Source organism: Lepisosteus oculatus, chromosome 2, assembly GCF_040954835.1.
Source record: "Lepisosteus oculatus isolate fLepOcu1 chromosome 2, fLepOcu1.hap2, whole genome shotgun sequence".
In the NCBI taxonomy this organism is placed as follows: domain Eukaryota; kingdom Metazoa; phylum Chordata; class Actinopteri; order Semionotiformes; family Lepisosteidae; genus Lepisosteus; species Lepisosteus oculatus.
The window spans coordinates 50280468-50293371 of NC_090697.1; the positions used below are offsets into that span (position 1 = coordinate 50280468).

The 12904-nt window shown below is 36.9% G+C and overlaps 1 protein-coding gene across 2 annotated transcripts in view; it reads left to right on the forward strand.

The window, feature by feature from the left end:
* Nucleotides 1-537: 537 nt before the first annotated feature.
* LOC102690313 (3',5'-cyclic-AMP phosphodiesterase 7B) overlaps nt 538-12904 on the forward strand; it is an 85026-nt gene continuing 72659 nt past the window's right edge. Inside the window, exon 1 of one of the 2 annotated variants that reach the window (XM_006625887.3) lies at nt 538-856. Coding sequence is in view for 1 of the 2 variants with exons in the window: in XM_015348014.2 (XP_015203500.1) it covers nt 836-856 (21 nt within the window). In the remaining variant the exon portion in view is untranslated. The remainder of the gene's footprint in view (nt 857-12904) is intronic. The other variant, XM_015348014.2, reaches the window with a different exon arrangement.

Below are 12904 nucleotides of genomic sequence, written 5' to 3' on the forward strand. Positions count from 1 at the left end.
TGTAAAACTCCAGAAGAAGGCTCCACAGCAATTATGCTGTTTGTATTCTTTCTTTTTACTTTTCAATACCCAATAAGCCCCTTCTTGTTCCAGCATAGAAAAATGTACTTTTGTAGTGTTTGAAGAAAATTACCTTAATAAAGAACTTCACTATTATTACTGATGCATATAACAAAATACACAAAGGTTTATAGCCTACATGCCTTTGTTGGCTGATCTTATCATAACCATGGAGGTTGTCAATGTCTTGCCACAGACTCAAAAAGAGACATATCAGCACTCAGTAGCATTGAAATGTGATTCTTTCCCCACCCCCTCGTCTTCCTGACAAGCAAATGTCACCAGGCAACTCTAAGGCAGAAGAAAATCTGCCTGAATTACTGGCAAATTCTTCTCATAGTAGCTCTTTTAAATTAATAGCACATGCTGGGAAAAATCTAAGCTGTGGCTTTGACGTCACTATTGAAATGAGGAAGCATAAACACAGAAGGCTTCACCCCAGAACAGCCGCACAGTGTTGAAGCTCATTGGTCTGCCTCCCCTTGCCTCTGGCTACTGACAACACCTCCCAGCCGTAGCCAGCCCACTGCGAGCTGCTCACAATCATTGAGCACAGCCAAGACAGGCAGGCATGCAGACTGCATTAAACTAACACAGCTCCATTCTGCTCACACAGCCCAAGAGAAAGTGCCCTCTCGTCTTGTTGCCTCTGCTTTTAAATTCCACTCATCCTGGATGCGGTTGCTGGATTCTGCAGATCACGTCTTCATGAGCAAGCAGCACCCGTCCAAGATTTCACAGCATTTACAGGTCACAGATCTGCCACTATGGTTAAATGTCTTGTTTAATGGTTGAGGTATGTACTCTAAATCTTAAGGCAGCTTTCCAAAAACAAAAAGGGGAACTCAAAATGAAAACCCTTGTTGTGTTACGTCTTGGCTTGTGTTACTGTAAACAGGAGATTTTGTAGTGTTGCTGTTGCTGGTAATGTATTGCGATTTGTTTTGTACTGTTTCGCTGTGTACCCCCAGTAACATTTGCATTGAAGCTAGTGGGAGTTCTTCAGTATAGTATGCAACAATTTTTATTTTTATATAGTAAATGCACAAAATAAAAAGTGTGGGTGTCAAAGGAGTTGCTAACAATATAGCTAATGCGTACATCTTGTTGATGTGCTGAAATTAGAGGTGTTATTGAAACACACCTGTATAGTTATATGCATCATACACCTACAAAAAAAAAGTAAAGTGATTTATTGAGCTTGGTTTCTCTATAGGTTGCTACTGTAGGTGGTTTAAAGTTTTAACAATTTAAAAGCAAATTCTGTCCAGTAGTTGCTTCAGCATTTCAAGATTTCTGATTGTCGTCTTTCGCAGTTTTTCAATTAATGTGTTTAATGTGTGTTTTGTGAAATTTGTTATGTTTTTATGGAAAGTACATTTTTAAAATTGATGCAGAGAAAATCACTGGTGGAAGCTTATGAAAGTTAAAAAATGAAGTCATACAGATGACTTGAAATTGAGTGCTAGAACCAACAAAAAAACGCAGAATTCATTACAGTTAGATTTAATGTGATTGATCCTTTTATATTGTTATAGGCATATATTTATCTAAGATATATGTATTGCAACATTGTGTGTTAAAGCTATAATATTTCTTTAAGTTAATGCCATTTTTACTTTTAAAGACAGGTCATCTTTTGTTGCATTGTTTGTGTTCCTAGAGAAATATAGCAATTGTGTTTTCTGCACAGCAGTTAGAAATAAGCATTTCCTGCTTTTGTCATCTGTTGCAGCTCTGAGCAAAATAAATTTGTTTAGGTCTGAAGTTAAGACAAAACTTCTTATCATTCCCCGCCTTTATGCACTGTACGTTCACAAACATACTTCACATAGCATTATTATGTGTTTAGTAGCCTTTGATGAACTAAGAATTGAACTGTTAAGAAGTTTAAGAGAACCTCAGTTCAAAGTCAAAGCACTCTTGTCAGGACATTTTTAAATGAGGAACTGCTTCATTATCAGAGTGACAGAAGAAGGCCAGTTTGCAGAATTTAGTGTTCTTTGACAAGCTGGTATTTGAAAACAGCAGATAACAAGATGCAGCTTTTAACAGTTTCATTGGTTAGCTGCACCAATTTTCATAGAGTGCATCTTGTGCATTACAAAAACTTTGTACAAGCCCAATTTTTACTTACTAACTGTAGATAATTATCTATATTGAAGGAACAATTTTAAGACAGATTCTTGCTTTTGATATAATAAAAACCTTTATTCTATAAGTTTTAGTTTAAGTTTCACAGTGTTAAATTTAAGACTTTAAAATTTATAAATACTTGATGGCATATGCAGAACACAGCCACGGAAACACAATTCTACAGAAACACAATTAACCTTTGTATATTATTTTGAATTGTAAATATTTTTTTTAAATCAAACTCAGGATATTAAGGCTATCATTAGTATCATTATTGTTTTTTAATTATAAACCCACTCACTATCCCAAAATGGACAGAAAATATTTTCCTTTAAACTTGAAGCAAAGGAGAACAGCTATGCACTGAACTTGGTCACCACAAGCTGTGGTGTGAGTACTAAGAGACATCCTCCCAGTCAAGGTATTGATATGGGCTTGTGGAATGCTCATCTGCTAACACTGAGCATCTGCGGAATGATTGGAGGAGGGTGTTTGCAGAATGCAACATACAGTATCTTTCAACTGCAGTTGTTAGATAATGATTGTAGTTGAAATTAAGTAGCCATACAGGCCAAGTCGTCCTGCTAATCTGTTTCAGAAGAAATATTCAATATGTTTGCCTTAGTCAAATGAAACATCAGGCACTAAATCAATGTAACAATAATTTAATAAAATGTTAATAAATCAAAAGGGTTAACATCTACAGCATCATATCCAGTCTCATAGGAGGTTGCTTCCTATTGTTTCAGAGTAGCTACTACACTGCTTCTATTGAACAGACATACTGTACTGTAGATGACTGTCTCTTTCTATACACAATACCATAAAATGTTAATATGCCACTCTTCATACATACAAATGATAAATTATTTTGCAAGCTATATAAGAATTTGCTGGTGAGAACAAAGCTATGATAGAGGCTGAATTGACAGAAGACTATTCTTTTGAGCCTAAAAATGTCAGACACATGGTTGTACTGCATGACCATATTTGTATGTCTGGTTCCTGTTTGTTTGAGTTAAAACAGAACTTCCAGTAACTATTATGAGATTCTGACATAGTTCTTCAGAACCCACTGATTGTTCTGTATTGAAGACAACACACCAGTCATCTGGTGCTATGGTGGCTGGAGCAGACCTTGCCCATAATGCCTGTTAACACATGCAGTCTTTTTGAAAATTGTCCAGAATCTTTGGTTCCTGTTTTGGCTCACAACAAGCTCACACACCAGAGATGGTTGGGAGAAGACTGCATGCAGCACACACTTTGTTGTTCACTATGAACACAATTGTGAAGTATATAAAGTTCTTTCTGATTGGCTAGTTCTCAGGAGAAACATATGGACCTTATTTCCTCTAAGCATTATTATCTTTTACTGAACACTTTTCTGCATTAAGCATTATTAAATATTGCTAGTTACAGAGGAAATCTTTGAACATGATCATTTTCAGCACCAAATTATCAAGATTATATTTACCTCTATCTTGGAGCACATTTTGTTAGGCATTATAATCATAAACCTTTTTAATACTTGAACATTAATATAAAATATAATAGATTTAAATATTTTTTCTAATATGACTAAAGTATTCAAAATTTTCAACAGCACTAACAAAGTACTTACAGGCTAGATGGGCCAAATGCCCTCCACTTACTTGTAACCTTTCTTAAGACCTCATTAGTTCCTCCTGAATTGACTGTAAATGATGAACCAGAGGATATAAAATGAAAACTAATGGGTAGTGTATGTAAAACTGAGAATAGAAGGCACTTAAGCACCTAGCGTTGTTGCTGAAGTTTGAATCAAAAGAACTGGATCAATTAACTACTACGAACTAAACAAACTACTGTAGACAGTAGAAAAATGGTCTCCTTTTATTTGTAACTTTTTTTTTATTTGATTTTAAACATATGTTGTCTTCATTATTGTCTATAATTTCAAAAATACTTTGAATTAAAAACAACAGATTCTCTTCAAGCTACAATCGAAAGTATCTCTGTCAAGTTTCATGTAGATTTTAAAGAGAGATTTTAAACCTAACAATAAAAGGTGTTTAAAGTTTAATTGAAACAAACATTACACAGCAAAGCAATCTGAGTTCTTTTGATGATGACATGACAGTGAACTAGAAGTAGAATCACAACCTATTATCAGCATTACGAGACACAAAAGTAATTATTTATAATGTATACACTTTAGTGAAGTGGTAATTTTAATTGAAGGGCTGTGTTAATATGTTTCATTCATTAACCTCTATGGATCTTTTTAATATATTTTCCTTTTAGTGCCCAATGTCCATGCATGCGCCACACATCCTGAGGATATGTTTCTGCTGCTGGTTTTTATGTTGTAAAAGCATTATTTAACTTTTCACATACAGTAAGCATGCTTAATGTGGACATGCAGTTCAGAAAGGCACTAGTATAGGATGAATAATAAAACAGAGTGTGATACACTATGTGTTAGGGATTAAAAATCACATGTTTGCTCTGTCAATTGGCAAAACAACAACCAAGTAAACTCCAAATACAAAACCTGAAAGAACCTTAATTTTAATTTCTTCAGCTTCTGTTTTGTGTTTCCAAACCAATGAAAATTGCCAGCAAATGACTCCTGGCGAGTACAGCATGTGTAAATTACTATAAATTTCTCCTAGATCGCTTAAATACTATCTACAGCCATTCTGAACTCAAATTTTGACTTTTTTAAAAAACATGATATGATGATTAGAGAAATTCCACTGCCTCAGCTTTTAGGTGAGGAGTTTTTTTTTTTCAATTTTTGGTTTATCATTAAAATATTGAAATAAGAGATTAGTAACTCTTAGACTTGAAAGTTTTTTTTTCTCACAATGCAATAACACTATATCTGAAAGTGAACAACAATACTCAGATTTTAGATACTGTTCATAAAGCAGAAATGTGTTTTTATCACCAGGGGGACATAAGTGTATTTATAGTTGTATTTTGTTTTGCAAAGGTTTGAGCCAATTGCAATTGTACGTGTGCTTCCTCAAATTGTGAGAGTGGTTCATCAAAAGCCTTTTTTCTATTTAAGAAATGTATTAATTGTATTACAACAGAGCAAGTAGTATTCATGTGACACTCCATTTAACACATTTCCTTCAGGTCTGCACTATGACCAATATTAAGAAAGTTAAAAATGCAGTCTAATTTTGGTCATGCTTTTGTTTGTGATTACAGTTTAGTTTTTTAAAACAGCTTTCAAATTGAGCAGAAAATTAGAACATACAGAATATGAATTAGACTAAGGGCAGTAAGAAATGTCATGATTAAAGCTGGATTAATATGATCATATAAACATAAATTTTGGAAATTATTTGCAGTGTATATGTTTAAGTTTGAATTAGCTTGTGGTCACTAACATATAAAACACTTGATAATGTGACGTTGGTTTTGAAGAGGAATTTCCCCTTTGTTTTAATAACGATCATAACTACTGCAAAGTTTCACATTATAAAGTGAAATAATGAGTTATTTAAAAGTATCACAGATATGTCTGTCTTTATCACTGTCCTATAATGTTGCAGTGTAGTACTGAATAGTTAGTGGAACTGACCTTGAGCTGCAACACTGAATCACAAGCAATTCATATTTCACCCCCACTTTCTACAGTGACAATAATAAAATGGCACTAATAATGAAAGTCTGAGAAGTTCTTATTCTTCAGTATCCTTGTGACCAAGCAAATACATGCTCTTCAAGTACTTATGATCAAAAAGGACAGATCTAATGTATCTTAATATTTAAAATGTATCTTTTCATTTATCCTTTTAAACAACCCATGGGAAAAGTCTGCCTAATTAATTCACAGTTAAAGATCAATGTGAAGAGCTCTCCTTGCTTTCAAAAGAGACTCTTATCAAGACATAGTTTAGCCCTTTAAAGCTCGCATCATAATGTTGAGGCATTATTTGTTCTCTTCATGCTAAAGCGTATTAATTTTACCAATCATATTATTCTTTAATTGACATTTTTTGTGGGCCCTGAATCCTACTGACATGTGATTACTGCTCTCTGTGTTTAGCTTTTGTTTATTAACAGAACACTTGGCAACCCCCAGCCTCACACTGCTCTCCGTATTGCAACCATTTTTTTGTTTATCATGACAAAACCGGATGAAATTAAGTATTTTCTAATTTCCTGTTTAAAAGACAGGAAATGCCAGCTTCTCTAAGAAAAGAAAGCAAGTGACAGCTTCCCTGTACAGACACTTACAGTCTCCCTGTAAGCAGGATAATGAGGATAAATAATTTGGCAGGCTTTGCTGATCTCAGTGATACCTATGTTCTGACTCATGATAAAGCACTTTGAGATGATCCTTACATGGAAATGAAAAACCTTTGAAATGAAAAACTATTGAGATTGAAATGAAAGGGTGCATTGTGTTTTAAACATGATTGATTTTACTTTGTGCGTTCTTTACCTTTGCCACCAGTCTATCAAGAAATACAATGGGAATTGTTCTGTTCTACAGTCTGGCTTTTAAAATGTAGTTAAAATGTAGGTCATGATATAATACTCATTGTTTAATCATTAATTTCTGAATTAACCATTTTCTGGTGCAAAATCCAAAGACCAATGAACCTACAGGTATACTGAAGTATGTTGTAGTTCAGGTTCGTAGCTGCGTCAGCATGCGTAGGCTGCAAAGGAACAAGTAATAGGTTTATTCCATGCTGAAAAAAAGAAGAAAGAGAACACAACGTTTCGGCCGTGGAGCCTGAAATATGAAGTATACTGTTGTATGTTGTTGCTGCAGATCTTTCATCCTATTTACAAAACCTTTTTATTAATTGGGGTCATGTTACTATAACTATTGTGAGAGAAAAGTATAGCCCTTCAGTTTGTTGCTACTTTAAAAATTTTTATGAGGATCGTGTCAAAGGGCTTTGTGGAGTGTGCATACATTTTGATTTATGTGCATATATTGATTCCACACTTTCTAGTGTATTCTAAAATTCATACCTGCAGCATGGAAAGCATGATGTTGATCTTTAAAGATTGCATTTGGCATAACTCACTGTCATAGGAAAATGTAATCCACACTGATGACCTACTGTACCTTAATCCCAATATTGCATGTTTACCCAATTGTAAAGACTGTCTTTAACATAGGCAGAACTAGATGCCCCTTGAGCAGTCCCTGTGCAAAAAAAACAGTTCAACCTAATGTGAATTGGCCATGTGAGTGTCTCCTTGGGAAACTGATTCTTTTCCTTGTCTCAAAAATATTAAAATTAAGTCTTCCTTAGGCAAAAATTCATATGAGTGCACAACAAAAGGCATCCATAATACCTTGATGTCTTTAGGTAAAGGCAGCTCAGACAATAAATCAAATAAGTAAGACAAGGAAAGGGTAGAAGACAATTCATACTGTAGCAATGCTGAAGACATCCTGAATAAAATTACATTGCCAACAGAAACAACTTTGTAGTTTAGAACCTAATAAACATCCTGGTTCATACTCATACAGACTTTCTTGCTCTGAAAAGGCCTTTAGCTCAACACTTCATCTTTTACGTATTGGACAGAAATAAACTAGGCCAGATTAATAAACAACTTTGACCAAAAGTTAAATTTGCAGCACCTTTTGAAAAAGTTTCAAAATCCAAAACAGATTGTTCTATTTTGTTCACGTAATTTGCATTGCTGTGATCCTTTCATTCCCTATGTACTGTACAGTGCCCACCAGATTGGTTCCATAATACATACCACTGCTGATATGGGAACAAAAACATCATAGAAATGAAACAGTTATTGTATTGCATTGTATGTAAGAAAATCTAAAACAGTATTGAAAATGCTCAAATTAAATATGATAGTCTACAGTCTATAGTCACTTCTGTAGTTAATGTTTTTATAGAATCTCTTCCGACATAGATTACATTAACAAGACACCTGTTGTGTTTTATGGTTTCATGGTTTTTTTTACCATTCCAGGCAAAATTGCTCTAGGTTCTTCAGACCATTTGGTTTTCGTTTGTGAGTTTGAACTACAAATGCTGATTTGGATTGAGAACTGGGGATATTGCCAGTAAAGACTATTAATGTTGTGTGCATCTTTGCATATTCTGCATATTGCATACTTTATGTGTCTATTCTTTGTTGATTTGAATATACATTGTGGGTCATTGTCATGCAAGAATGTCATGCAAGAAATTTCACCAAAATTGAGCTCCATAGCACAGAACTCCAAATGTTTGGCCAACATGTCCTCGCATACTGTACATGGGAATTAATTATTTTCTTCTATATTAACAACAACTCTGGGATCCCTTGATGCAAACAAACACCAAAACATAATAAAATCACCTCTATATTTTAGAGAGAGCATAACACTATGCTCAAAGTGGGCTTCATCTTTTTTTACATAACTTTTTACATAACATGGGATGACCATGTTTTCCCAAAATGCACAATTTTAACCTCATCTGACCTTAAGGCATGACTCCACCTGTCCAGTTTTCACTTAGGTGTTGTCTGGCAAATTTGAAGCACTTGTGTTCACCTTCAGAAGAGGCTTGCCGGCAAATGACAGTCAAATGTCAAACGATAGTTTTGTACACTTTGCATCCTGAAGATGCAAGTTTTTGTTGGAGATCTCCAGCTTTTGTTTTGAATATGCAGTTGCCTCCCAAACCATTTATCTCACAGCCCACAGTGGCAAATACACTTGCTTCCAATTCTTGGCCAGGTTGCCACTACACCAGCAGTGGCTTTACATTTTTTCAACTATCTCTCAACTTGTGGAGGTCAATAACCATCTTCCTTGAATGGTCAGAGTGTTCTCTTACTTTATCTAAGATAAGATAAATCCATTTCAGATGTTTAAAATCTAATAGTAAACAAATACAGAGGAACAAGTTTGAAATGTTTAGCATTGTCACAAAAGCTAACCTACAAGTCTGAATCCAGGGTTTTGGTTATCTCAATAGCACTCTGTGTTGGAGACGTACAAGGAAAACCCTTGGTTTATTAATTAATTTATATTCACCACCTGTATTGAGGAAATAGATGTTAATATTATTATTGACTTTTGATGCTCTAAAATCTAGAAAAGAATCTGTCTTCCTGAGTGATTCCCATGAAAAACAAATCTGAAGAAGTATTATTTTATTAAAAACCTATTGTGAAGCATGAATCAAAGACAACTTAAAAGCAAAAACAGCAGCCGTTCCACTCTTTCAATAAAGAACATTACATACTGGTAACTCAGATAGAGTATCCAAAATCTAAAACTGTGAACCTAGTATTAGCATAGCCATTTTATTACACTTTTGTTTGCATTATAATTCCAAAAAAAAATCCTTTATGTGCATTTGTAATAGCAAGACCACAGTTTCTCACAGTTTTTTTTAAACCAACAAGTTTGGCACAATTTTCCATGCTGGACAAACTACTTTTCTTTGCAATGGGCAGTTTGCCCAAAGTCTACCCACACAGGAAAATATGGTCCTTTCAATTTAAATGCAGAGGCAAATGAAAAGTGAAATAAAATTGCTCTTTTACATCTGTTCCTCAACTTGTGTGATTTGCTTTAGTCCATATGCTCTGTTTAATTCTTTCAGTCTTTTTTTGTATGGGCATACCTGTACATGAATTGAACTTTTGCAGTAAATAGCCATAGACTTTGTACATACAGTCCTTACATACAGTAGATACTGTATATGAGGTTTTAGAATAAGAGAGAATATCTTAACACATTCCTTCTTGAATTTATTTTTTCTTTGTGATATTTTAAAGGAATTTCACTTGGGATAACAACACCCACGAATAAAGTGTCCTGAAAGGTTAAGTGACATTTTGGCATACTGTAGGCCGCTTGGCTGAGGGCTGACCTCCTTGCCACAAGATGAGGAAGCCAGGACCCCCATGCAGAGTGAGGAGTGCCCAAGGGGCAGCAGCAGAGAAGAGCAGGAGGTGGGATGCAAAAGACGTACGTGAGGGAGGGGGAACACATACAGTATTTATAGTGTTTATAGTGTCAGGGGTGATTGCTAATTACTGACACCCGAAATCTAACATCATTACAAGGAAATGATCTACAATCACCAAACATGTGCAAGGTACCTGCCACTCTGCAGATACCATAGACAATGTTCCACACAGTATTTTTACAGGAGATAGGAGGATCTTCTCCACACAGGTTGTTGAATCCCTCAGAGCCATCAGCACACCCATAGACCATCACAAAACAGATTGAGTATATAATTGTGTTTTTATTCCTGTAGCTGCTTGCAATTCACACAACCTTTAGGACATTAGGACAAAGTCTTAGCATCTGATTTTCAAACTCAAAATTGTGAGGAAGAGTTAGCTGAGTTGTTTAGAGATTTCGAAAGCTTCATTAACATTCCTTTGTGATTTTGTTTTAATGATGATGCAAAGTGCATTAGTATCTTGTCTTTGCATTCTGTTAGAGCTTCTCAGGGAGACCTTTCTCAGCATGATTTCATTGTAAAACTAGTAGTTTTTTACTACTAAGTAAAAATACCGGTGCTAAGCATGAATTGAAAGACCATTAGAAGCAAATGACAAAATATGGGACTATACAAACTGTTAGGAATGGATCGGTTGTTTGCATTTAGTTAATATTTAAATATACACTGATGTACAAAAGTCTTAGACATGACCTTTTCTACTTTTGCACTTAAATTTTTTCATTCTTTATGTAGAAATATAATTATATTGTACTATGCTACTAAGTGTATTGATAACAGTTTTTTAATACAACAATTCATCCTTAAAATGCATATTTTGGAATATAAAATGTTGTTTTAACATTATAGACTTCTAGTGTGTAACAAATGGCACTAATGACTAATGAAGAGATAGCAACCCCTGACAAGAAGTTAATTCTGTTTGGCTGGCACATGGATTCAATTCTACAACTTTTCACACTGAATGGTCATGTAGAATTTGCCTTGAGTTATTGCAAAGTAAATGCAAATGCTGTTGATATTACAGCTATTTAACAGAACAAATTCAAGGAACTCCTAACTGTTACACTGCAGAAAACCAGGGACTGAGGCAGACAGATTTCACAGACGTCTGCTTTTTGTTGTGCATAACTTGGGCTCTGGTGCCTTTTTGAGAGTCAGGTTCACACCCCCTCTGCCTTTGGGTTGTAGAAAGCAATACGAACGTGTCAAATGCCTCAGTCACCCCAAAACGACTCAAACTTTTCAGACAAAAACGTTGGCCCATTGTTGGTGGTGATGATGGTTGGCAGCCCCCAGCAGGCAAAGAGGGATTCCAGGAAATCTATTACTGCTTGAGTAGTGACTGATCCTGTGGAGGCTACTTCTGGCCATTTTAAATGGAAGTCATAGGCCACTATGAGGAAGAGCTGATGGGGCAGGACACCATGCTGCTCCCCACAGATGTCCAGCTGGAGGTGATCCCATGGCTAGGAGCTGAAGGTGAGGCAGAGTAGGCCCCCCTGTTTTCCCGCTAAGGAGGCAGGCCTTGCAGTTTCTGACCAGTGCCTCTATGTCCCGGTCGATTCTTGGCCACCACAACAGATCCTCTCACTGTTGTTTGACCTTAAGAATTCCCCGGTGGCCTGCATGTGCCATCTGGAGAACACATGCTTGGAGACTGGCTAAAACAACCATGTAGGTCCCCTGGGCAACACAGGAGTCGTTCAAGCAAAAGAGCTCATCTTTAACGGGAAGTAAGGGGCCCAGTTCGACAGGACCCTTGGAGGGCCAGCCCAAGCGTATAAAGGTGCGGAGGTGGGAGAGCACCAGATCCTGTTGTGAGGCCTTCTGTAGTTTCTGGAGAGACTGTGGCCTGAAGTGGAGTGTAGAACATTTGAATGAGGTCGAGCTCAAGTGTGTCTGAATCAGGACCTCCAGGCAGGTTAGGAAAGGAGCGGGACAGTAGATCTGCAACTACATTCTCAGATTCTGGAGGGAACTTCAGTGCAAAGTTGTATTGCTTTAGCCTCTCAGAACATCGGTGGAGTCTGGGTGGTGGATGCCCTGTTCCTGAAGTGGCTTGCAGTGGCAAGCAGTGCAGTGAGGGCCTGGTGGTCCACCTGTAGTGTGAATGCACAACCATAAAAATACATTTGCCACCTCTCACATGCCCAGACGCAGGCAGGGGCCTCCTGCTCGCCCACAGAGATCTTCTGTTCAGTTGGACTGAGAGCCCGGGAGGAGAAGACGTGTGAACAGGTGTGAGGTGAGCTGAGCATTCAGGAGATGGAAGACTTCAGAGCAGGCCAAACTAAAAGGGCATCCTTCTGCAGCAGCTGATGCAGTGGGGCTGTAGTGGCTGAGAAGTGTGGAAGAAACTGGAGATAGTAGGCAGTCATTCCAAGGAAAAAGGCGACCTGAGCTGGCATGGTAAGCTCTTGGATGCGCTGAATGGCCTCAATGTTGGAGTGCAGCGGGGTGAGGCCGGCAGTTTTGAGACGAAAACCCACAAACTCTATGGCGTAAGAAACACATTTCTCTCCGTTGAGGGTGAGGTGGTTGTGGTGAAGCAACTTGAAAACCCTTTGGAGGCCCCTCATCATGGCTGCCATGGGTTGGGCTATGAACCACAGAAGACTACTCCAGAGATTCCAGCAAAGATAGTGGACATCACTTTCAGGAAACAGCTGGGGGCGGAGCTCAATCCAAAGGGCACCCTTTGTGTAGCGGAAGACACTGATTTGTGTGACAACAGCTGTCAA